The sequence below is a fragment of the Folsomia candida genome, unplaced genomic scaffold (assembly GCF_002217175.1).
Source record: "Folsomia candida strain VU population unplaced genomic scaffold, ASM221717v1 Fcan01_Sc001, whole genome shotgun sequence".
NCBI lineage: Eukaryota > Metazoa > Arthropoda > Collembola > Entomobryomorpha > Isotomidae > Folsomia > Folsomia candida.
This window is the reverse complement of record NW_019091193.1, coordinates 1688776-1716070: the sequence shown is the minus strand read 5'-3', so window position 1 is coordinate 1716070 and position 27295 is coordinate 1688776. Positions and strand designations below refer to the sequence as shown.

The 27295-nt window shown below is 38.0% G+C and overlaps 1 protein-coding gene and 1 pseudogene across 1 annotated transcript; both read right to left on the bottom strand.

The window, feature by feature from the left end:
- Window positions 1-1599: 1599 nt before the first annotated feature.
- Window positions 1600-6414, bottom strand: LOC110842362 (annotated as a pseudogene).
- Window positions 6415-8225: 1811 nt separating this feature from the next.
- LOC110855813 (cytochrome P450 4C1) lies at window positions 8226-11401 on the bottom strand. The gene is made up of 8 exons (XM_022104206.2): window positions 11245-11401; window positions 10905-11060; window positions 10713-10825; window positions 10017-10490; window positions 9734-9892; window positions 9387-9627; window positions 8819-9001; window positions 8226-8473 (listed from the first exon to the last, which is right to left on the bottom strand). Exons 1-8 carry the CDS (start codon window positions 11255-11257, stop codon window positions 8316-8318), a joined length of 1497 nt encoding a protein of 498 aa, XP_021959898.1. The 5' UTR covers window positions 11258-11401; the 3' UTR covers window positions 8226-8315.
- Between the last annotated feature and the right edge of the window lie 15894 nt (window positions 11402-27295).

The following is a 27295-nucleotide window of genomic DNA, read 5'->3' as shown; positions in this document are numbered from 1 at the left end:
TTGAATAGCTAATATTTCAATACATGTCTACTACCGTTGATAACACTATTGATAAAACTATAATTGTTAATGCAGCCATGGGTCAAGATGGAAATACTATTCTTAAATTAACGAACCGAGACAACATTTCTGAAATTCCTCAAACGTGGTTAAAGTGATGTGCATAAGACGTGCGGAAAATTGTACACGTCCTTCAAATTTTATTAGCTGGCTGAAGTCCTGGTTAACCATTGAATTAAATTGTTAGCTATATAAAGATAATTTGCTACTTGGTAAATTATGAATCATTTTCATCCTCCGCAAGTTTTAGTAAACTTAACTCAGGTTTACAAGCCGTCCGAAGCAATAATCGTTTGTTTAAGCATTAATCCATACGTACACATATTGGCACAATTTTAATTTGTAATAAATATCTAAAATTTGTATACTCTTAGCAGCAAATGTAATTTGTGTTTTCGTCGTTGTGTGTAATAAACGGGGTGGCATGTTAATGATATATGGTAAAAATGTTTGGCCTCGCGGTGATGGCAAAGCCACCAATTCCTGTTACAATGATGAGGGGACGAGATATTTAAAAGAGATCCCCAGAGGTCTTGTTTTTCACTTTTAGCAGCGCCTCACCTAAGTTAGCTTTTTGAAAATTATTTTATGAAGATTTACGATAATGTACATATGTATTTTCATTTTGTATTTTGAATTTTGAAGCCATGTATTTTGTCCAACCCTGCAATTCCATACATATGTATGTCATAAACAGTCTTACAATTAGGATTAGTTGCACGCGGAGAGTATCCAATAATATTTTAAAAAAGCTCCCACGCTAAGCAAGTTTTTTACGAGTTTTATTTTCGATACGAGTGAGCAGGCCGTCTAGGTTGTGCAAATCATCAATTCCAACTTCACATAACTATGTATGCATGTATGAATCAAGCTGGTTTCGCGTATCGATCACATTGCTTGACAACCTGTTTTCGCCAGGTTGCAATTTTTTCCCCAACACTTGCTCTTCACTTGGGATTCATCGTGCCTAATTACATATTACGTAATTAATTTATATATCATTTCAAAAATGATACATTGCTGTTTCCTTGGGGTAGCCAGTTTCTAAGTGTATCTAAGCGAACATTTTTTTACCTAGATTGTGCATGTTAAATTAATCTTCCCTACATATGCCAACACATGATGGACCTTAAGTTAAAAGTGTCAAGGAGCATTGAAATTGTTTACAGTATAATGTCCGAAGGGAGCTTGGCAAATTGTTGAATTTTGAAAATAATTGAATTTTCCGTAAGTATGTATGTACTTATATACATAAGTACGTTGGATTTGTTAATACGGAGCAATGAAGTTATGTATGTACATATGTATGCAGTGAAGTGGGTTCACCGTGCGTTAACGATTTGGATTTATCAAAGATAACCGTAGAATTTGCGTAATTTTCAGTGAATAAATAATGCGTAATAAAATTAAGGGGGATAGTGCATAGCCAGATTTACCCAGATATGCCCAACTATCTACATATGTATGTAAATGACGAACTGGAACTACATTTGGAATATTTAATTTAGGCATGCAGTAACAAGAATATCAGGCTTTGTGTAATCGTAAATTCCTCATAATTAATGATACTGTTATACAATTCCAAATCTTGATTGCACCCGTATTAGTATGAGTACCTTGAATTACGTAATTTTACATACATACATAATATATATTTATATGGTTCGTGATGTTATGAAAACCATAATTATTTCGGTGTTAGAACAATTTCCAAATTTGGTTTTAGCTCTAGCATCATCCCGTAAACGTAACTGATATCCTTTCGTTCTTGTGAAGTGGAGACGCGGAATCGGCGAAGGATGTGCGCCAGGCAAGCCTTCATCTGTATTAAGGCGTACTTCATTCCTGAAAAGAATTTTATAAATTTTTTGAAAATTATTTAGTATAAATACTAGGGTTGCCCCGGGTAGTAGCACTACCCGATACCCGGCTACCCGGTACTCGGCCTAAAATGTTTGCCGGGTACCCGGCTACCCGGCCGGGTACCGAGTAATATTTATATATTAAAAATAACAGGAATTTTTCTACTTTTTCTAGAATTTGTCATGAGTTGCCACACCACAATGTCTTATTTATCATCGCAATCATTTAGCAAACTTGTGAGACTAAAAAAATTGAAGGGATTCGAATTTTCGAATCCCCTGATGAAATAAATTTTGCGAGATTTTCGAAGTGATATCTTCCGAATCTATAAAGACGTCTATTTTGTTCTTGTTTCCATCTATTTTCCAAATTTCTCTCGCTGATGAGAGCGAAGACGAGTTTGCGAAATAATCTTGCAAAGGGCAATGGCTTTCTAGCAATAGCTATGAGAAATCTCGCAAATTTCTCAAAACTTCGAAAATTATGCTTAATGTGCGAGATATGCAATTGACTAATTGCAAATTGGTTGACGTGAGTGCGCTCAAAGTAATTTTAAAATTTGTATTTAATTTCCACCTAAGGGTTGTACGACTTTGTATCCATTCTTTCTAAATATGTACATTATTTTATACCAAGTACAAAAAGTGTAATGCATCGGATAATTTTTTGTAAGGTTTTGCATTTCAGGTAAGAAAATTGAATATTTAAATTACCCGGCCGGGTAGACCGGGTACTTAAGTATACCCGGCCGGGTACCGGGTATCCAAAAACAGGCCGGGTTCGCCGGGTACCGGGTAACTACCCGGTACCCGGGGCAACCCTAATAAATACCTACAATTAGCCAAAAAAAAATTCTATGTAGGTAACCGCTTATCAGTTCGTGGCTTGTATCATGTTAAAAAATTTCTTATTATAATTGTCCTCCAGTATAACAAAAATTATCGATGCGTGGGGATTAAGCAGGACTATTATCACATGGTGGTGCTAAATCGGATGTAACTAGGTTACCACAAGCATGCACATAATTCGAGGTGAATTATTCACCATCATATCGGTATCATCAGGGGACATATGTACTTATATCTATCACCACCAACTGGTAACAACTCAAAGTGATTTCTTGAAGTGTGGTGCAAATAAGGCTGCAAAATTACCCAGGCAATTTCTCGGGCCTGCGGAAAATGGGATGTATGCGAATGGATGTCTCGCTGCGCATTCATCGGGGAGAAACCTGTCCGGATTAAAAACTTCGGGATCCGGGAAGTGCTCCGGATCTCGCAGAATTTCGCGGATGAGGATCACAACCTGAGCTCCTTTTGGTACGACTTATCCGTTATCTAACACCAAAATAAGATAAATAGCGCCAAGTGAGTCTTGTCTTAACTGTCACTAAAATTCATATTTGATCGGATTTTTATACATAAATCGTACATACTTATTTACATATTCTTGGCCAAGACTCTTTGTCAAACTCAACTTTTTTTAAATTTAGAATTTTTTGAATAATTCATAGGCAATGAGAGTTTTATATAAATTTTCAAAAAAGTTGGGATGTCTAAATATGTATTAAATCTGATGAAGCAAGTATCACAGAAATGTTAAAATTATCAAAAGTCGAACAAAACTGGACTTCATGTGCAAGTTTAAAGGTGGTAATTTGTCTCCCCTCATGAACTTTTTACCAGCGTACCCAATGGTCGCGGAAGCGTGGGGACAGCGAGGGACAATGGTCCCACGGTTATTCGATGGATTTGCGGACGAAAGCCACACATCAAAAGCTACTCAACAAAAGTCACTTTCCATAAGCCACACGAGGAAATAAGCTATTTCTAGGAAAAACTAATCATCATTGATAAAACCTACCAAGCAACTTTGCGTGGCATATTAAAATGACATTATTCAATGAAAGTCAGACCCGTAATATAATTTCGTGATATATTATTAGTGCAGTGCATATAATCAGACCAAATTCTAGCTGAGGTTGAAAATTAGTGCTGTTGACGAGCTTGAACTGTGCCGTGCGGCAGACATGCGCTGTGGACTCTAGAAATAAAATTCGGGTGGTCTAAATTTTTTAAGTTGACAGAAGCTATCTACATATCTAATTACTTTTGTAAAAAAAATCACTTCATGCATTTCAGACTCATTTAAATTTCACGAGAAAAATGCAAATTTTCGGTCACTTATACAATCATACCTTTGTTTAAACTGAGCATTATGAAAAATCCCGAAACATGTGTTCAATTATTTACTTAAGGCTACATAATTATCGCAGTTTCATCAAAATAGGAGCGAGACTGCTGGCATCATCGCATTGTAAGCAGAGTCGAAACCCAATTTTATTAATAAAGATGATGAAAAGAGTAGCTTTTCCTAGAAATGGCTTATTTCCTAGTGTGGCTTATGGAAAGTGGCTTTTGTTGAGTGGCTGACCTCCGTATACCATTCGATGAGATCATCATCATCTGTACATATTATATAAACCCCCCCTCCGTTTTCCATCAATGTCAATGTCCCCCAGATGTCCCCACCGCCTCTGCGGCCAGTATGCGTACCAAATTTTATGTTATGTTAAACCCTACCGAGAGGAATATCCTCCTGGGCATTGCGAGCAATGAGGGGTATCGGTGGATATATCCTTAACGCTTCTTTGATACACATTTCTAAATACTTCATGTCCGATAAGTCCTTGAATGTGACGCCGCGGTTTATATCCCCGCCAAAAATGGAGTCCAACTCAAGGTGCACTTTTTCTTGAGCGGAAGCATTCAAAGCGAGCAGAAACATCGTGTAATTCATCCCGCTGGCTGTGGTCTCAAACGCCTGAAATTAATAGTTTTTTAGAAATTGATTTATTTAGGGAATTTCTGACTTTGGCCATATTACATAAGTCTTCAATGTGACTTTTTTCTCCACAAATATCTGCACTGTACTGGGGACGTTCGTAAACTTCATAACGCAAATTTTTGATTTTTTGGACACCCACCCACCCCCTTTAATATGTGTCACATAGGCACGATATCATTGGGCCCCGAATACTGTTACAATGTGGCCGATGATGTCCTTCTCTGATTTTGAGTTCAGTAGCACATCTATAATTGGTTTTTGTATGGCGCAATTTTCGTTCGATTCAGGAATTGCACACTTTTCCTCCAGAGCCAAAGCAGTCTTACGTTTTTCAATGGCCTAAAATTGTAAAATTATTCATAGATAATTTGGACTAAACATTATTTATTTAAGGTAAGAAATGAAATTCTGACAAATTTTTTGGGGTAAACAAGGCATCCCTGATAATTGTTACCTCCGACACTGTTTCGTTAGTCAATTCTTTGCAAATTTTATCCTGTTTTCCTAATCCGAAACGGTTCCAAATTAAAGGAGAAAGTGTTAACCAAGGTCTCGAGAGTCTCAATCGAAACGAATCCATCGCCATTTGTGTCGCTGCTAGAAATTTGTCGTCGTCGATAGTTTGAATCTTCTGCAAATGCTGACCCCGAAATAAAATCCATTGTTGTTCGAGCCAATCGCGGGTGGATGTTTGTCGCTTGACATTGGAATTTTGTCAGTATTTCGACCAGCGTTCTTGAGTGTTTGTTGAAATATGGGAGAAATCCGGGAAGTTTTTGATGACTGAAGGAAGGACCAAGTAATTTTCTGTCGTCTTTCCATAGCTGCCCCCTCGAAGTGAGGAGCCCTTTGCCCAAAAGGCATTTGAATTGGGAGTAAACGTTTCCTTTGTCGATGTGCTTGACGGAAGACAGGATTTTCTGAAAGGGTTGGTTATATAAATGGTCTTTTATAAGATTAGTTTCTCAGAAGTTGAGAATTCTGAGAAACTACGCCAATAGCAGTCTCAAAGTTTTCCGTCAGGATTATTTGAGGGAACTTGAGACTGGCAGTGCCGTATTTTCCCAGAATTCTCAATTTCTGTAAAAGTTCAACTCTGGATGGAGAGTAGTTACTTGTGCGCCATCTGCCTCCGCCAGAATTACGACAGCAATTGGCTTTGGACCAAACCATATTGCGACTCGACGACCAAACTTTTGAATCAAATTTTCAAAACAGATGGCAGCATCTGTAATAAAGATTCAAATCGTTAAAATTTTGTAAAATTGTCTTACCTTCAAAATCTTACCATCAAGCGGACCAAATATGTAAGGAATCGATCCCACGATAGGAAACTTTCCCGGACATGGAAACCTCGCCAGCAATCTTGCCCTTCGAGTTAGTGTCATAGAAAGGTACGAGATACCACAAATTAAGGCCAAAATTGCAAACGGAACGGATAAGCCTGAAAATAAAACAGAAGTTGTCTAACTCGGTGTTAATATTATAACTGCTGTAGGTTAATACATACTATGAAATAGATAGTACCGTGACCGGTAACAATCGTACCAAAAAATTATCAAGGGTGAATGTATTATTCTCTATGTAGCAAAGTAGGATTAAAATTTCTAAATAATAAGTAAATAAATTACCCAAGTTCTCCATTCTGTCAGTGTCATGAAAAATAATTGTGTGATTATTGTCTGGAAGCTTTGATGCGACTGAATTGGGAAAGGTTATGAATTTGAGACACAAATGTAAATTATGCACTTTCCTGCTCACGACGTTGGACGTGGTGAGGGATGAATGTTATCTTTAACTCATTCAACGGTTAGCAGGCCTTATCCTGGTTGTATGGATATTTCGTAACATTTATGCAATTTGGGTTCTCCCATAATAAGAATGTCTTGTAAAACTAGTCGATAATATGGTTTGATAACATGTTGTCGTTAAAGCTGCCGAAAGAGCAGAGTGTCTTTTACACTCACAATATTATTTTTATGCATGTATGATGCATAAAAGTTTATACATATTTGCATGAATGCATAAAAACGCATCAAAATCCATGAAACCCAATTTATGCCGAGAATTTAATATTTTCAAAAATTTGCATATTTTCCTCCCCCATCAAATGTGGGTAAGATTCGGTTATCTAAAATTGTATGCTGGTTTGAAACATTACAGCATAGCTTTTTATCCCGGGTGAGGGCGTCGTAGTCCGTCTGTCTATCGATCACGCTTATAAAATTAAACGTATCGACTTTAAATTTTGTGCACACACAAATTTTGTGTGACACAATGAATAACATAAAATTAGTATAAAAACTTAATATATTTTTCATATTAAAAATCGAAAATAATTTCACACTAAAACATTAAAATGATAATGTAAATACAACAATTTATCAATTAATCAAATACTTTTATTTGTATTGAAATTATTTTTGTGCATTTCGCTCATTTCCATGCACTTTTCCGGAATTTTGATGCGTGTTATGACACGTTTAAAAACATTTTCGTGCACTAATTTCGTGCAAGAGTAAGAACAATCTGAATAAAATCGACGACGTGGTCAGTAAATTTATCGCTTCTTTTCTGCATACATATGTGTCAATGTATGTATGTGGGTAATTTTTGTGTGTACACAAACAACAGCGAAATATGCATACATCTATATGCGTACATAAAATAAATATATATGTAAATTGCATGCACTTCATTCATGCATGGATAACGAGCAAATTTGGGAAAATGATGTAAGAGGCCTCAACGCGACTCAATTATTCTTAACTAAAGCAGTCCAGACTCAATCGCATAAATGCGTCAACATTCAAATTAACCTTTGACACGAAATGATCACGAATTGATGACTACGCGTCCTCGTATTGTAATCTGCAGCATTTTACTCCGCAGACTAGCAGCAATAGGGGGGGGGGCTATAACTAAGGGAGCTGGAGCCCCCTAACCCACATGGCCCGGAAACAATTAATAAAAGTCAAAGCTAAATAGTTTACAAAATTTAAAAACTATAAGTTAGGTTACAGATGAAAATTACACGCTGTCTGTTAGAATAATAATTTAATTGAAAGTAGTAATTTGAAGGCTACATAAAAAGGGTGGTCCAATGATTTATGTACATATCTATTTTTTGACAGATGGTGTGGTGTTTTTTGTGCTGTAACGATTTGGATATGTACAAAATCTGCAACATACGTACGTAGATTAAGATTTTCATATGTACATATGTACGTTATTTTTAGTGGATAAAAAATCCGTGGCTGAAATTCAAAATCAAATCTGTCCCGTTTACTTCGAGAATTCACAATAGCCAGTTTTCGAGACACATTCCCAACTTTTTGATTTTTTTTTGCGAATTTGAGATACAAAATTTTATAAAGTAACAACAAAATCATGCTTTGTGTAATCAAAAATTTCCCGCATTTGAGAAAATTACTGTACATTTTCCAAATCTTGAATGCAATAATGGTGTACACAATTTATTAATTACGAGCACCTTTAATAAATTAATTATAAATACATAGTTTGTGGACTTGTAAAAATCAAAATTATTTCGGTGTTAGCATAATTTCCAATTTCGGTTTTGGCTCCATAACCATCCCGTAAAGGAGACTGATATCCTCCCGTTTTTGCGAAGTAGAGACACGGAATCGGCGAAGGATGTGGGCCAGGCAAGCCTTCATTTGTATCAGGGCGTACTTCATTCCTGAAAAGAATTTCATTGCAATTTTAATTATTCTTCGTAGAAAGACTTACAATTAAACGGTCAACTTATGTATGCGTAATCGGGTGGCAACGTGGTAAAAGTTCGTATTACATTTAGCACACTCTAAAAAAAATTGTAGTCCCGATTATGTATCGCTATGTGATTGAATGTGACCACTGCATGGTGACGTTAGGTTACAGCTTGGTCACCACATGGAAATAATTCACCACCATAGGTGACATGTAGCAACAAGAGGATAGACGTAAAAACCCAGCATCACGTTTGTCACCGGATTTCTTAGAATGTTGTGTAAATTTTTATGATTACATATGTATGTACAATTACCCAGGCAATTTCTCGGGCCTGCGGAAAATGGGATGTATGCGTATGGATGTCGAGTTGCGCATTCGTCGGGGAGAAATCTGTCCGGATTAAACGCTTCTGGATCCGGGTAGTGTTTCGGATCTCGGAGTATTTCGCGGATGAGGACCATCACCTGAGCTCCTTTCGGTACGATTTGTCCGTTATCTAAATAAGAAAAAAATCATTTTTGGTATTAGCCTAAGGTATTTCAAGGTATACACGCTTTGCAATTTAGAAATATTTCATTCCATGTATTCTAATCGGCAGCAAGGTCTCACAAAGCGTTTACTATAGTACATCCTTCTCTGCCACCATGGGCATATATTTGTTACCGACTTATAAAAAATTTATTACCGCACCAGGAGTCTTTGTACTGCACGGTTGTAGTTATACCGATACATAACCAATGCAATAAAAAATTATCACCAGGTAGCAAATTTTTCATTATAGCTGTCGACTCATATTCTCCGACTGGTGAAGAATTGTTTTCATATTCTTCATCAGCGTGTAATATACGTACTATTTTGCCAGAATAGTAATAAAGTGTTACCGAGAGGAATATCCTCCTGAGCATTTCGAACAACGATGGGTACGGGTGGGTAAATTCTTAACGCTTCCTTGATACACATTTCCAAATACTTCATGTCCGATAAGTCATTCAATGTGACGTCACGGTTGATGTCCCCGCCAAAAATGGAGTCTAGCTCATGGTGCACTTTTTCTTGAGCGGTTGGATTCAAAGCGAGGAGAAACAAGGTGTAATTCATCCCGCTGGCTGTGGTCTCAAAGCCCTAAAATTATTAGTTCTTAATAAATTTAGAGATGAATTATTCATCGCTAGATGAATTTAAATTTTTGATCAGAACAAGTCTGAAATGCCAGTTTTTCTCTACTCACCGCCCCGAATATTGTCACAATGTGGCCGATGATATCCTTCTCTGATTTTGAATCCAGGAGCACATCTAGGAAAGGTTTTTGGATGGCGTAATCTTCATCTGTTTCGGACATTCCAGACTTTTGCTCCTGAGCCAAAGCAATCTTACGTTTTTCAATTGCCTGAAATTGTAAAATTATTTATTACGTTGTACTAAATATTATGTAAAAGAGGGTTATATAATGGGCAGAATGCAATCTTATCAAATTTTGGCGGGTAAAACATGACGTAACTGATATTTCTTACCTCCGACATAGTTTGATTAGTCAATTCCAAACAAACTTTATCCTGTTTTCCTAACCCAAATCGGTCCCAAATTATTGGAATAAGTGCCAACAATGGTCTCGCGAGCCTTAGTCGAAACGAATCCAGCGCCATGTGTGTCGCTGCTAGAAATTTGTCTTCGTCATTTATCTGAAAATTAGAATCTTGCGCAAATGCCGACTCTGAGATGAAGTCCATCGTTGCTCGAGCCAATCTCGGGTGAAGGTTTGTCGGTTGATGCGAGATTTTTGTCAGTATTTCGACCAGCGTTTTTGAATGTTTATTGAAATATGGCAGAAATCCGGTAAGTTTTTGATACTTGAAGGAAGGACCAAGTAATTTTCTGTCATCTTTCCAAAGCTGTCCATTCGAAGTGACGAGACCTTTGCCGAACAGCCATTCGAATTGGGAGTAGGCGACGCCTTTGTCGATGTATTTTACGGATGACAGGATTTTCTGAAAGGTTGATACAAACGTTACACGATTTAAGAATTATACAATTTTCGTAGACTCGTATGTCAAGAGGGCCGTTCATAAATTATGCAAGGCGAGAGGTGGGGATGTAAAGCGCCAAAGATATTGTACATATGTAGATATAGTCATTTTTAGACATGATGAATTTTTTTTACTTGTTGGTAGCAGCATTATTATGGAATTATTGGTGATTTAAATAATTACCTGTGCACCATCTGCCTCCGCCAGTATTACGATAGCAATCGGCTTCGGACCCAACCATATTACGACACGTCGGCCAAACTTTTTCACCAAATTTTCAAAACGGATAGCAGCATCTGAAATTAATAAACTCGTGAATTAAATTAACTCATTAAAATATTGTTACATTTTCTTTCTAAAAATATCATATCTTACCATCAATCGGACCATACATGTAAGGAATCGACCCCACAATAGGAAACTTTCCCGGACATGGAAACCTTCCCAGCAATCTTGCCTTTCGGGTTAATGTCATATAAGCGTACGAAATGCCACAAATTAAGGCCAAAATGGCCAAGAGAATGGATAAACCTTAAAGAAAAGAGCAATTTTAATAACTTTATGATAATATTACAATCGCGGCACGTACTGCATATGTACATATTTACATAAATATACATTAAGAGTGAATAATTAATTAAGGTAATTAAACTAACAAAATTAGTAATTAGGGTAGGACTAAAATTTCTAAGTAAATAATAAATATGTGAATTACCCAAGTTCTCCATCCGGATGGTGTCACGTAACTTGACGTAACGAAAAATAAATGTGTGATTAATGTTTTGGAGCTTTAATACGACTGAAATATGAAAGATGATGGAATTGACTTATAAATAAATATAATTTGTGCACTCTCACGCTCACGCTCAGGATAGAGAGAAGGATGACTGTTATCTGTGGCCATTCACTGATCAACTCGTCTTATCTGCGTTCCTGCCCGATGCGATGCAAAGGTCAATCAATAATTATCGATGTTACGGTACATACGGGATTTGTACTGTTGCATTTCATAATATTAGATAATAATTCCTTGTAGATAAAACAAATATGGTAATGCAGACGTGTATGTATGTACATATTTGTACTCTAACAATGACTATGCATGAATTGTTTTCTCCGATTTTTACGAAGTACGTTTTTAATTACTGATAATCACGCCAAAAAATGACATGGCTCATATAGCTTTCTTCATAATGTGTGCATTTTGGGCTGGGCTTATCCATTTTTCGTGATGCATACCAAACTTTCATGTTTTGCTAATCTGAGACATTTAATTAGAGAAGATACATAAAATCATACATTGTCAAAAATTGTATACCTATAAATAATAACCATACCCTGGCTTATTTATTTATTTATGACTTTTTCATTTCGAGCACGTCAACCCCCAAACTTTGTAGGGTTGTTTATCAACACTTGTGGTTATCAAAAATTAAAAAATATGTGCCGGAGAAGTTCATGAACATGTGTCGTTTTTTTCGCGTTGTATGTAATAGTAATTCAATGACTCTAATGAACTTCTCAATTTGCACTAACTATGTACATAAATGACATCGAGAGTTAAAAATAAATAAATAAATACAAATAAAATTGTTTATCAAGAGGGTGGTAACAAATTTACTATGGCTCGGTAACAAGTTTAATAGTATACATACATTAATCTGTACCACTAATAATGTTACTTACCGTATTACTTATCGACACTTAAGGGCCGTTCATAAATTATGTAGAGTAAAAATCACGATTTTCTAGACCCTGCTTTAACATAGGCAGGATATTTATCACTGACACCTTAAACCCCCACCCCCGTCCCGCCTTACCTAATTTATGAATGGCCCCTTAGTGATACCTGATAAATCAAATTCTAAGAATTATTCGTGCCCTACTCATGGAAATTTTTTGCCCAATTTCAAGACAAAGAAATCTCATGCATCCAATTTATACGTGACACTTAATCGTTCCACTTGACTTTTATTGTCAACATTTACATACCTTTTATAAACACATGCTCCTCCCACCGCAGTGAAGGCGAGGACAAACAAGGCCCCTACACAGAACAGAATTGAATTGAAGTTTTATTATACTGATTTATATGAACAAGTGATACACGTAATAATGACCAAGATTAGAGAAGATAGCTCTAACTTAGCAATATAACTTACATACAAACAACATGTCATGTTTTAACAGTTTACACCCTATTTAAGCCACTACTTCTAATTTTATTTAAACTTAATTATTGATTAGCGATAGAATAGTATCAATTTTATAACCAAACACAGATCCACTCTCTTTATACTCTGAATTAATTAATCTTATTAAAGTAGGTAACGTAGAATTGGTATAAAACTCATTTTTAATCAATGGCTGATAAATTACATCCTTCTTATTTCTCAAATTCACGCCACATTCATTTTCCCTTAACGGAGGCAAGAAAAAATTGTACCTTCCAGTAATTAACTTAAATCCAAAAGATTTTAACATATTTAGCCTACGATTTTTTAGTGACTCTATTTTACATTGAGAAAGAGCGTCATCATAATTTTGACTGTCAACCCTTTTTCTCAATATAATCGACAATGCCCGTTTCTGGACACGTTCTAATTTATTACATAACAATGAACTTAAATTTGGGCCCCATAAAACACTACAATACTCTAGATTAGATCTGATGTACACAGTGTACGCTTGCACAAGTTCAGTTAAGCTGAATCCAGTTGCGAGCAATTTCCTCAATTTGAATAATTTACTATTCGCACCGCTTGTAATTTTGCTAATGTGTAGATCCCAATTATATTTTCTATTTAAATAAACACCTAAAATTTTTATTGAATTAACAATTGGGATTTTTACATTATTTACGTAAAACTCAGGGGAAAAGGTTACTTTCCTACCACCAAAGTTAATTACCATAACTTCGCATTTATCCGGATTAGGCCTCATTCGAATCTGACCCGTAACTGAACTTAAGGAATTTAAGACCCTTTGCGAATTCGGTAAACTATCTATCACTCTTTCGACTAAAACAAGATCATCCACAAAGCTACCTAAGCAAAAATTAGGATCATTTTTTAACTCAGATTCTAACGCCTTTAAAACCACATCCATAATCAAAATAAACAATAATGGAGCTAATTTTGTACCTGCGGGTGTTCCACAAGTTAAGTTTTTGATATCAGATAATATATTCCCATTTTTTACAATTTGGCCTCTATTTCTCAAAAATGACAATAACCACAGAATGTCTATTTCAGCCACTCCGTAATCTAGCAAAATCTGACCTAGAATTTTATGATCCACTAAATCAAATGCCTTGAACGTATCGACCGCTGTCACGACCACGATCGCACCGGGGGTTTCTAGAGATTTTAATATAAATTCATTAATTTTAACCATGTCACCATGAATTTAACCATGAATTTTAACCATGAATCACTGCCCAAACCGGTGTCGAGACGAGTGATGACGTATCGTCATGTCCACATTTTTCTTTGTCCACTACTTTCACTTGGTCGTCATCGTCACACAACTTGATGGATTTCGGGGGAACTGGAATCGTAAGGTAGATAAGTCTCTGAATAAAATATTATATTGGTTTCTTTCCCGTTTGAAGGGTGTAAAAGCCCTGTTTTTCTTCACAGTTCGCCAGTCCGTACAAGATAACGCATTGTCCGTACGTTTATACGGCTGCATACTTGCTATCGTTGGCCAAAGAGACGCAGCCATTGGTAAGATTAAGATTGATGGAATAATGCAATAATGGTCAACAACAGCAACCACGGTGCAGATATCATCACACATTAGGCCATACTAGTGAACAATGCCGAGTTTTGAATAGAGTCTCACATTCCCCGAATCCTCCAAATCAGGGAAATAGTCGCAATCATCAGCAGCAGCCTAACAATCAACAACAGTACAACAATAACCGCCCTGCATACAATAACCACAACAATCGCAACAACTACAACAATGGTAACAATGCAAACAATGGGAACAATGCAAATTACAACAATGGGAACAATTACAATCGCAATAACAACTACAATCGCAACAATCGTGGACAGCAGCAACAATACAACCATGGTGGACAACAACAACAATATTCCAACAATTATGGACTACAGCAGCAACAATACATCCCTCCTCAACAATACAACCCTCCTCAACAATGGAACAGCAGCAACAATCAACAGCAACAACACAACCCTGCTCTCAATGGACTTTTTGAGAGTGGATCTTCATCACACTTTGAAAATTCGGAAAACTAATGGGCCTGGAAACGCGGGTTCCCCAGGCCAAATTAATCTCACATTTCCCCCAAACTTTCACACATCCATTTCCTCCTTTCACTACTTCTCCTCCTCCAAATAAAAATAAGCCGTTTGTTACTTTAGACGATATTTGCCGATTAGATTCTCTTCAAATTAGGAATAGGTGTCTTTCCTCAGCTGGTGCAACGATTGCGTCAGTCCCCTTTACGAATCATTTAGGAGAAAAATTTCCCCTTCGTTTTTACGATGAGCCAAAAGACTCATTACGTATTACCCCTGTATTACCCCTGTAGAAATTGAAAATATTGTGAAAATCGCTCTTCATGATACTGGTGCAGGGATTTCTGCAATAAACCCTGATATTCTCAAGCTTCTTTCATGCAATTCTGTGCATCGGATTTCGCCGTGTATTCCGTTTAGGATCCGAGTTTCTGTGAATAATGAGGATGTTTATTATATTAATAGTTCAGCCGAAATTGTAGTTACTTTGCAAGGTCGTAGATTTTTATGGAGATTTTTTCTGTCCAAATTTAGCACATGATGTTGTTTTTGGTACCGATTTTCAATATGCATACCACATTACAATAGATGTAAGGCGTAAAAGACTAAATTTTGGTGTTAGTGATGAAATTTTTGATCGAAAATGGTGTGAAAAAATCCCAATCTCATTTCACCCCATCATGGTAGGTAGTGATCCTAACTTATATACCACTGAAGTGTTTCAAAATCCCACTCCATACTTCCCACCACGATCTAACACACCACCGCCGCCTTCACAATTAACTTCTTTGTATGTGCAACCCAAAAAATCTGCAGAAAATCCCATTTTTTTCGAAAAATACTGAAAATCCTCCTCCCCATGTTAATAAGAATAGGGAGCAAGTCAAAGTTAACGAAACTCATCCGCCACTTCCTAAACCTATTGTAAACGCTCACGTAACAGCACGAAATCCTCCTAAGCCGAAAAAAGCCGAGAAAATTCCCATAAAACCTCCAAAAATTGCCGTTTTTCCTCCCCATGTTAATCATATGGACGATTCCACAGCCGACAATACAACGCACAGCACGTTTTCCCTTCCCAATTCTGATTTTGAGTCAATGCCGAGTACTATTACTGCCGAGGAAGTTGTTAAAATTAGTCGCACATGTTATATTAAGCCGAATTCCATGCGTAGAATAGACGTTTTTGTTAATAGTACGTTTTCTGGCGATATTCTCATTTTGCCCCGTCGTGAATTAGAACGTAGCAAACATGTAGCTATTGGTAAAACTATTATTACGCTTTAAAATGGTACTGGTTCTACTTATATCGCTAATTTAACCAACAAACCTGTAAAAATATGTCAAAATACTCCTATTGGTAGTTGTGAAGAGTTTTCAGACTCTCAAATTCGCTGTAATCTAGACGATTTAGAACGTGTAAGGTTAGAATCACTACTTTCTATGCATAAAAATCCTGAAAATGAGTCTCCTGACGACTTTAATGCCGAAAATAATGCCGAAAATCCTCCTCCCGAGTCCCTATCTCACGTTAGAACTGGTGAAAATCTTTCTTCAGAGCAGAAACACGAACTAGAAAAACTTTTGTTGCATTATTCCGACATTTTCGCATCATCTACTGAGGACGTAACACGTACACATCTCGCAAAACACTACATTGACACCGGAAACGCAATGCCAATTAGACAGCGTCCATATCGTGCTTCATTTAAAGAACGACAAGAAATCGCCCGTCATTGTGCCGACATGTTAGACCGTGGAGTTATTGAACCTTCAAATTCTCCTTGGGCATCTCCCGTCGTGTTAGTCTCGAAACCTGATGGTTCGTGGCGTTTCTGTTGTGATTTCCGTAACTTAAATGAAGTGTCCAAAAAAGACAGTTATCCTATGTGTAGAATAGACGATGCGTTAGACAGACTTAATGGTGCTAGTATATTTTCAAGCATGGATTGTGACCAAGCGTATTATCAAGTCGAAATAAATGAAGACGACAAAGAGAAGACCGCCTTTGCGACCCCTGATGGCCTCTACCAATGGCAGGTCATGGCCTTTGGACTCTGCAACGCGCCCGCCACTTTTCCCCGCCTGGTAGACAGCGTTTTAGGCCGTTTAAAATGGACCATCGCGTTGGTATATTTGGACGACATAGTGTGTTTTAGTCGCAATTTCCCCGAGCATCTTGAGCATCGTTCCCTCATCTTTGACGCTCTCCGGGCCGCAAATCTAAAATTAAAACCTTCAAAATGTTCATTTGCACAGCCAAAACTGTTATATTTAGGCTACGTAGTCTCCGCAGACGGTATGGAAGTGAATCCCCGCAAAACTGACGCCGTACAAAATTTTCCACCCCCGTATCTCAAGAAAACGCACGCTCAAAAGGTGAAAGCTGTCCAGAGTTTCATCTCACTGTGTTCTGACTATCGCCGTTTTATTCCTAACTTCTCTAAAATCGCCGCCCCGCTGAGAAAACTCACCGAAAAAGACCAACCATTCCGCTGGGACGATCACTGTGAAGACGCATTTAATAATCTAAAATCTAAGCTCGTAAACCCCCCAATCTGAGATTACCCCGATCACGAATCTCCGACCGAAATCCACTCAGACGCGAGTAAATTAGGTCTCGGAGCAACTTTGGTGCAGATTCAAAATAATGTACCCCGGGTAATCGCATACGCATCACGTAGTTTAACTAAATGTGAAAAGAACTATGGTGCGACCGAGTTAGAAGCATTAGGCGTAATTTATGCAATAGAACACTTTAAACCGTATATTTATGGTCGTCACTTTACTGTCGTGACGGACCACCATTCTTTGTGTCATCTTCTCAAACTGAAAGAAAGCATGAAAGACCCAAAAGACCGTTTAGCACGCTGGATTATGCGCCTCCAACCGTACGATTTTGAAATTCGACATATTGCTGGCCGTATTCACACGGACGTAGACCCTTTGTCCCGCAATCCCGTGAATTCCCCGAACTCTAAATGTGACCCGTTAGAAATTGACGAGCATTTCTTTAGTCTACACACCGACAAATCTAAAAATACTAACTTTACGTTGAGTAAATTGGCCGATTTACAACGTTCTGACCCTAAATTAAGTCTCATAATGTCTCAACTTGACGAACTAAATCTCTTCCCAAAACACCCCGAACAAATATTAAAATCTAAAATCGCCGACTTTTCAATCCGCGATGGAATTCTGTGTAAAATAAGTTCCGACGAAGATACACCATTATTTTTACCCTGTATTAAATTAAGATTAAAAATATTAAAAGAGGTTCATGATGGAATAATAGGTCATTTAGGATTTTTTAAGACGTATTCTTTGTTAAAATCGCAGTATTATTGGCCTAATATGTACACTCATTGTCACCGATATGTAAGGTCTTGTCAGAAATGCCAATTTTTCAATAGACGTAATTTTGTCACCCCTGGAGAGTTAAAGCCAGATCCACCGCCGAAAGTCCCGTTTCAACGCATAGGCATCGATTTTCAGGGCCCATTTCCCGTCACTTGGCCCCATCGTAACAAATACATTTTTGTAGCCGTAGACCACTTAACGAGATATGTAGAAGCTTGGCCGACTAAAAATGTAGACACAAAATCCGCAATCTCTATTTTGCAAAAACACGTCCTAAATCGCCATTCTTGTCCCCTTGAAATTGTCTCTGACCGTGGTAGCTCTTTCACTAGTCACGAATTCAAAGAATTTTGTCGTAAGAAGGGTATTAAACTAAAATTAACTGCCCCGTACAAGCCTGACTCTAATGGCGTCTGCGAACGAAAAAACGCAGTCATCAAGGGCATCATTGCGAAATATGTAAATGAATCTCACACCAATTAGGACCAGTTTGTTCCAGCCGCCGCCTACGCCGCCAATATTGCCGTACACAAAGTCACAGGAGAATCCCCCTTTAAACTCGTCTACGGAAGAGACCCCATCCTCCCGTCGCAAGTCGAAAACCCGTTCCTGATTGTGGACGACGCCCAGTTCGAGCCAATCGCCCTCAGGACAGGTCAACGCGCAAATTGGGCAGGAGCCCGAGAAAGAACAATTGCATTCCAAAACCTGACCAAAGAAAAATTCGATCTCAAGCACAGACCAATTTCCTACCCTCCCGGAGCAAAAGTCCTCCGCGTTAACCACGACACCCGTGCCGGTCTCGTCGCCAAATTCCGTCCTAAGTGGAGAGGACCGTATCTCGTCGTGCAGCAGTTCGCCGACAACATGTGCGAAGTCGTCGACATCCGCAGCAAGCCCACTAGCCGTCTCAAGCTCGTCGTCAGCGTCCGAGAGCTCAAGCCGTACAATGATGAAATTCACCCCGGAGATGTGTCCGAAGACGACTCCGACGTCTCGAGTTCAGACTCAGAATCTGACTCCGAATCCGATTTTTATGTTGATTTTTCTGTATCTCACAAAATCAATCGCAAATTCACTAATGTTCCTATTTTTATCGCTCCCCGCAGCGCAAACTCTTCCTTGGGACGCCCGCCCCCATTGGAATCGAGTCCCTCTCAGTCTCAGTCTAAGTCTCAGTCCGATAGTCGTATGTCTGTCCGCTCAGAAGCCGACGAAGTCAAGTTATCCTCTGCAGAATCAGAGAAGTCACAATCTTATTATAATCAATCCTCCCAAAGTCGTGTCAAAATGTCGATTCTCAGTCTAATTCCAGCTCAGCAGAATCAGTAATCAGTCAGCCGAGTGTCTCAGTCGTTAGTTTGGCCCCAGAAGCCCATTTTTCGCACTCCGACGCTGCACAGAATCAATCTGCCGACTCTGAAGTAGACAGCACAGTTTTGAGACGTTCGACACGTACAAAATACCCAGTATCTCGCTACAGTCCGAAAGACTATCGCTAATTTTTTGAGAGAGGAAACTACAATTTTTTACCTTTTTTCCCCGTATTTTTATCACTTATTTGTAATTTTAGCCGTATTTTAACCTTTTTACCTGTATTTTTAACCTTTTGCCGTTTTTACCGTATTTGTACCTCTATTTTGAGAGAATTGCCGTTTTACCTCAGTTTTGAGAGAATTAGCCGTATTTTTGCCGTATTTTTGAGTTACATATCGTATTTTTGACGTACATACCCGTATTTTGCCGTAATTATGAGTTCCGTACCGTTTTTTGCCGTAATCTTGAGAGAATTCCCGTTATTTTGAACTCTTTGCCGTTTTTTGTACGCTAAACAGCCGCTAGAACCTTACTTTTTAGTATTTTATCATTTTTTGTATGTTTAACTAATGTGTGCCAATTTTTGTATACGCAGTTCCCTAATTTTCCCCTCTTAAACACTGAAATTCCCCGAGAGAAACGCAAATAATCCGAGAGAAACAACCCGCAATCCGAGAGAAAATTCGCCGCCGTTCCAGAAAAACGAGCCACTTTTCGAGAGAAAACCCCCCAGAAGCTTATGAAAAAATAGCCGCCGCCGTTCCGAGCAGACAGCCGAAAACCCGACCAGAATCGAGCCGAAATTCCCGTGGAAAATCCGTCACTCTGTGGATACAGCTAAAAGAAGTCCCAGAGATAGTCAACTTTCACCGCCTAAAAATTCGCTATCTCAAATCCAAATTCCCCTGAAAAATTCCCCCCTCAATTTTCTGATGATGGAGGACGACGACGTTCTGCTGTTGGAGGAAGAAGAGCACATTTTATCTCCTCCGCAACCTGACCTAACCGACAAGTTACAGCAACTTCACGTCGCGTCGCCCCCATCGTCCCCGTCAAATATTTCACCCCCCGTATCCCCCCAAAATTCAGTCCAGCCGATTAATGTCGAAACAATTGCCGACCAAACTACCCCCCAAAATTTAATAAACAATGATGACGATTTTCCGCCGCCCGTGCATTCTTCCTGGCCCGACTTTTCGATTACCATCGTGAATGATCAAAAATCAATTAACCCCCCCGTCAAGAAAAAGTATCGATCCCGTCTTGTCCCGAATCGTGTCCGACACGACAGACCACTTCCGCAACCATTAATGGCTCTACGCCTTGGTCATCCTCCCTTCCACACTTTCCGCCGCGTTCCGCAACGCCATGTCCCCCGAAATTACCCGTACTCCGGGCGAAGAACCGATCTTTTCCGCATCTTTCATCCCAACGGCAGTAACACTCCGGTGTGTTACTTCTGCCGCCAATCCGGACACGTCCAGCTCCACTGCCCCCAAAATCCGCAGTCTCTTCTCTTCATCCCCCCCTGTCGACTCGTCCCCACAATTTCCACCACGACGCCCAAAAGATGGAGACCATCTTATCTCCGATCGGGCATATGTGGGGACGGAATAGTTGCTCGCCCCCCACTCATTACACAACGCACACCAAGCAATGATGTGCGTCGTCAAACTTCGTAGTCCCTCCCTCACCCCCAACTCAGCCACAGGAGCATGGCCAAACCACCACTCTGCAGCTCCAGCGTCGATCCGCCATCGCTCTTCTTCTCTCCTGACCACGCCGTTCTCGTGGCAGTCGCGCTCCCCTCTCTCAGGCATGCACATCTCTCATCGCAGCCTCTGCGGACTCGCCAAAAGTTTCCCATTGTAGTTTCCGGGAACTCCTCACATTTTTATATATATCTCTCTCATTTTGTATCAATTATACACACACTTAAGTACACACACAATTACACATTTAGTAGTTAGTTTTGTTAAGGATTGATAGTGTTATAAATTAGTAACAATAAATAGTGTTCAAGAAAAGATTCGGAAACCGTGCATTGAGAACATTAACATTTATTGGGTGATAGTGAATCTTCATCCTTGATTCATTGTAGTGCACGTACGCAATTCTGAACACGCTAACTATCTTGGTGCATCATTGAACATTATTGGGGAGTTCCGACAAAGTGCCCAACGGAACCACTCCCCCTGTCTCCCCCTTTTGTGGTGGTGCTCCCACCATCGGCCCAAGCAGAGCTGAAGAGGACCTCTATTCAACCGTATGGGTGTACTCATTGTGGGATCCTTGTAACGACCCCCACCACACCCCAAAAGTGGCCAATTCTGCCCACTTCCTCATCATCATCTTCCGGCCCTCTCTCAGCAGCATCATCAACTCATCCCCTCATCCCTAAAATAACAAGAAGGACTTGTTTAAGGGAATCGTGGGATCCCCGGAGGTTCCTGTACGAGGTATCATCCCCCGTCCCCCAGAGGCATAATCCCCCCGAGGACCCCGACCCTTAACAACAAACCCTTCACTGCTTCTGTATGCATGTGGCAGCTGAGACTATTTGTAAAAATAAGTGCGATGTGGGTGTTGCAAATTAATAAATATGACTTAATTTACATATGTATCTACATACATATGTATATACTGTGCATTTAAACACATATGTACATATGTATTTATTTACATATGTGTATATCAGTGAATGCGACGCATTTACTATATTTGCATCTGTGGAAGAAATCCGGCTGAAACCTGGCATATCTGAACTTTAACCTATCTTGACGTGAGAGAGCGTGTGCTTGATGGGGAATATATACGATTTGTACAAAATGTTCTTTTTTATTAATTACTTTTCAATATTTATGTATGTAGGTATGAAATATTGGAGAACATATTTATGTACGCTGTCAAATTCGGTAGAGTCACATGCATTATTACGGTTTTCACTTAAGGTTAGGCAGTCCAGCCAACATTCTTACGATGCATGTTTTTTTTTCTGGGAATTTCTAACCAAAGATTCGGGGAATTTCTAGAATCTGCCACATAAGGTCACCGCAGCGTACAACTAAATAATAATCACACCAACGGGTGACAAGAGCTATGAAATTCATTGGGTGATCTAAAATTGCATGCGTACCAGCCACCATACCGAGAGTCCTCAAACTAAACAGACTAAAATGACGATTTACTTTTTGTATGATGGCTCTCATGCTGGAAACAAAATGAATGTGAACAGGGGCTCCATACAACCACAATGTTGGTCTATTGACCATGGTCAGAAACATTAGTTAAGAATTACTTAAAAACTATTTCGTAAATATTTGTCATGAAAAAATAATGAAAATTTGAAGGTTATCGTAATTTGATAACAAGTTTGGCAACATGGTACCTGGACCACACGTTGAAACTGAGTCTCGAAACCTCGCAGAATTTTATACATACAACACATGCCTGGACACCCTGTACATTCTAGTGATGGTGGGTTCAGTGCGGAGATGGTGGTGGAGTGATGACGTAATGTTTATGTTCTCAACCAAATCAAAACATCACGTGCTTTGCATTCTCACTGGACAAAGAGCCATGGTACTCCCTCTGGATATATTTATAACTCTATGAATCGCACTTTTCACAATTTCTAAGCCCTTCGGGGGCAACGTGAAGTCCCAGCACCAAGTTCAAATGCTAACACACGCACACCCAGGTTTCAACTTTGAACTACAAACTTTAGCACATCGATTTAAAATCCCCCATTTAGTTAATTCCTGATTTGCAATGGAACCACCCACCACTTCGTTTGGTGTCATTCCAGAAAAAAGCTTGAAACTATGGTCTGCATTTCGAAACGTGGGGGCGGCTGGAGAGGAGATTTTGAAAACGGCAAAATTGGCACATGCTGCCAACTACGAGCTTGGATTCGTAGTAACCAAGACAGACGAAACTTACTGCTTTTTCCCTGAAAATATTAACCCTGGTCGGTATGTGTGCAAGGTTTCCAAAATTCAGGAACTTTCCGGAATCCGGGTTAAAGGTACAGTTCATACATACACATTTTGATTGATCACAAAAATACATTGTTTCACTGGGGCTCGGTAAAAAATCGAATTTTTCCAAATTCTATTTGACTCACATTTTAGCCAATTTTTAATAAAAACGTTTTTTGTATATCGACTGGGAGTAGAAGCTTGAAAAACTCGTTTTCTAGGCTTCGTGGCCAAATTTTCCTCTCTAACTGTAATTTTAATTTTTTTTGTTTCCAGAATTTTTCACTCGAAAAATTAACTTTGCCCTAACGGAGGAAGGACGCCTCTTCTCCTGGTCAAGTTGGCCCCGCCGACCTGACGACCCAAACAAACACACTCAGGAAATTGTCGATCAATTAGGCCGCTGTTACGCATTATTATGCACATTTTATAATGTACACATCATTCGGCATATACATATGTATGTCAAAAATATTAAATAATATTGTTAACAGAGATTTCTAATAATTAAAATAAGTACGTATGTATGTATAAATGAAACTATAAATGAAGCTATATACTTATACTCGTAATGAAAAGTTCAAGGGCGTCTCCTCAACTAGATCTCTACAACCCTGGACTTTGGACTATCACGCACCGGACGCATGAAGACCCTTCAAGTCCCCATACAAATTCTCCAGTATAAAAACCCCAGATTTTCTATGTACAATACCCATTCATTTCGTACCGTTTGGACACTTATGGTGGCAACAGCTAACCAGTTGTGAAACAAACAATTATTTGTAAATGTAAGGCAGCGTCAATTTTTATAAAATAAAACCAGAAAATTCCCTTCCAAATCCATTTTGTTCATTGTAATTATTACGCGTAACATAAATGTTGCCGTAAAACCCGGGATTTACTAACCAGATTTCAGTCTAATATTTCCTAAAAATATAGCTCCCACTAATTTTTTCAAAATTTTTTTTTGCTTAAAATGACAGCAAATCTACATACGCACTCTTGTTTCACACTTCATCAATAATTTCAAAAAATTTTTTTTTGAAATTAAACTATTTAACTTTCAGCAGAAACTATATTTTTCAGAAACTTTCAACTATTTAGGAACGGCGTATTAATGAAAACAACCTTCAACCAGCAAATATTCCTATTTACGCACTATACCTATATACATACGTCTGAATAGCTTACTCAAACAACTTTCTCTTATTTTCGGCGTACTCAATATGCAGCCAATAAACTTTTAACATTTTTATATTCCTGTACACTAAATATATTTAAAAATGCAATAGCGTATTTCTACACACTAACAAATTTTTGACTAAAATTCTTTATAAATTACAACCTATTTACTAAATAACTTGAGATATTTCAACTTATGCTTTAAATCTATTTTTCTTTATGAATTGAAACACAAATTGTTTACAATATTTTACAAACATGGAATTTTTTAAATTTTTCTCAGAATCTCAAAATTATTGCAACCATTCAAATGCAGACTTTCAATATAATCTTCCCAGCTTGTGAAATCAAGAAGGAGGATATTACACAAATATCATTAGTATATTATCAAGGGATTTTTATTTTAAAATCAACGACATTGGTATTAAATATTTTATTGATCAACCGTCAATCTCACCCCAATTATTTTGATAATAAGAATGATCAATACCCACTTCAATTTTGTCAAAACTTAGTTTCGGTTCCTTTTCAAAATTACAAAAAATTTTTTTTGAATATTAACTTATTAATTCATGAAGAAAACAAATGGGATGGTGTAATGATACATTATTTTTACGAACTTAAATAAAATCTATACATTTTTGTAAATTTTTGGTGTTTTATCATACATTTTCTCATAATGTGGAAGGCTACAGCATCCACATCAAAACAAGCAGAACCAAAAATTGGCAAAATAGATTTAGCTAGAAAACAATTTAGCTAGCTTTTGTTTTGGAGCAAAACAAATGGGTAGAAATTAGCTTAACTTCATCCAACGAATCCGGCAATTCATACCATGAGAAGGAAATTCCTAAACCATACACAGTAGGTAATAGCACGTTTTACGCCCCATCGAAATAAAGAATTTTTCTTAGGTGAGGCAAAATAAATGGCTTTGATTTTAAAATTTCTGAATCTCAAAAATCCAAATATTTAGTATTTAGATTTAGTATTTGAATTATTCGTGGAATCGGAAATTTTGAATAAATTTAAAATTTTAGGGATTGCAACTAATTTTACATTTCAAAATCATTATTATTTACAAATTACACCATGTTCAATAAAAAACCGAAGAATGATAATGAACCCATTTTGGTTAAATTAAATGAGGATAAAAAATTAATTACGAAAACTAAAGAAGGCAAAAAGATAGACGTAATTTTTAACAAAAGTACGGATTCCAACCAAAGCGTAGATATTCCAAAAGCTTATCGAAAAGGTCATAGTATATTCTATACCCCGAAAAAGTAAAAACTTCTTAGATTAGGGATATAGTATAACACTGAATAGCCAATTTAATCCTTAAAAATGACGAAACCAATCAAATTAGGAGTAGTTCCACCAAAATTCTCCGGTAGAAGTTCGGAAGACCCCTATAAATATTTGCAAAAATTCGAAAATTGTGCGATTGCGAATAACTGGGACAACGATATTAAAGTAGTTCAACTTCCTAATTATTTACAGGACACAGCCTTGCTGTGGTACCAGCATTTTATTAATACTCAGAAAAAAGCTAGTACTGTAACTACAGTTAAAATCACCCGGAAAGAATTAACAGACGCATTACAGTTGGCCTTTAAATCCGTAGCTAGCAAAGAAATAGCGGAGGACAAGTTGATTACTCGAACGCAAAAAACGGGAGAAAGTCCAGACGATTATATTTATTCGAAATTGGATTTAATTAATGACTATGACTCATCTATGGACGAGAAAACTAAAGTCAGACATTTGGTAGGAGGTTTAAAACCTCAATTTTTCGAAAAAATATATCCCATGGCCTTTACTACTGTAGACGAAGTTTTAAACCAAGTTAGACGTATATCAGATACGCAATTTTTAATTTCCAAATTTGAAGATATCAATGTTACGGAATCACATACAAATAAGGCGTTGAACGATTTTACCAACGCATTAGATATGCAAAACAAGAAAAGTGAGGTGAAATTGGATAAACTTCTAGAAGTATTGGCCATCCAAAATAAGCAAATTTTGGATTTAAAATCTGTTCAAAATAATACCAAACCAATTTTTCAACCACAAAACCGACCACAATTTCAAAACCCCCAGTTTACTCCTAGAAATAATCAATATCAAAACTTCTCAAACCAAAATTATTCACAAAATCAACCAAGGCAAGGATTTCAAAATAATAATTTTGTACCAAATCATCAAAATCAAAGATTTCAAAATCTTACTCCCAGAGCCCAATGCACACATTGTAATAAAATTGGCCACACATTTGATGTTTGTAGGGCAAATATTCAATGTAGAAACTGTGCCAGATTTGGCCACACTGAAGAGCTATGTCGTTCGGGAAATTGTGGGTCATGTGGACGCCAAGGTCATACTGCTAGTAAATGCAGAGCTCAAGTTCTTTGTTTTAAATGTCATAGACATGGACATTATGCAAATAATTGTAGATCGGGAAACGCCGAGGGGCGGGATTCTCCGACGACCGTCAATCAGAGAGCTTCGCCTTCGCAAATCAATCCCAATCTTCAGACTTCAGGTCAAACGAGCCAATCTGCCCCACAGAATCAATCGATGAACAATCAAGGGAGGAACCCACCTATGATGAATACACGATGAATATCGGAGCAAATAAATTAACTAAAAT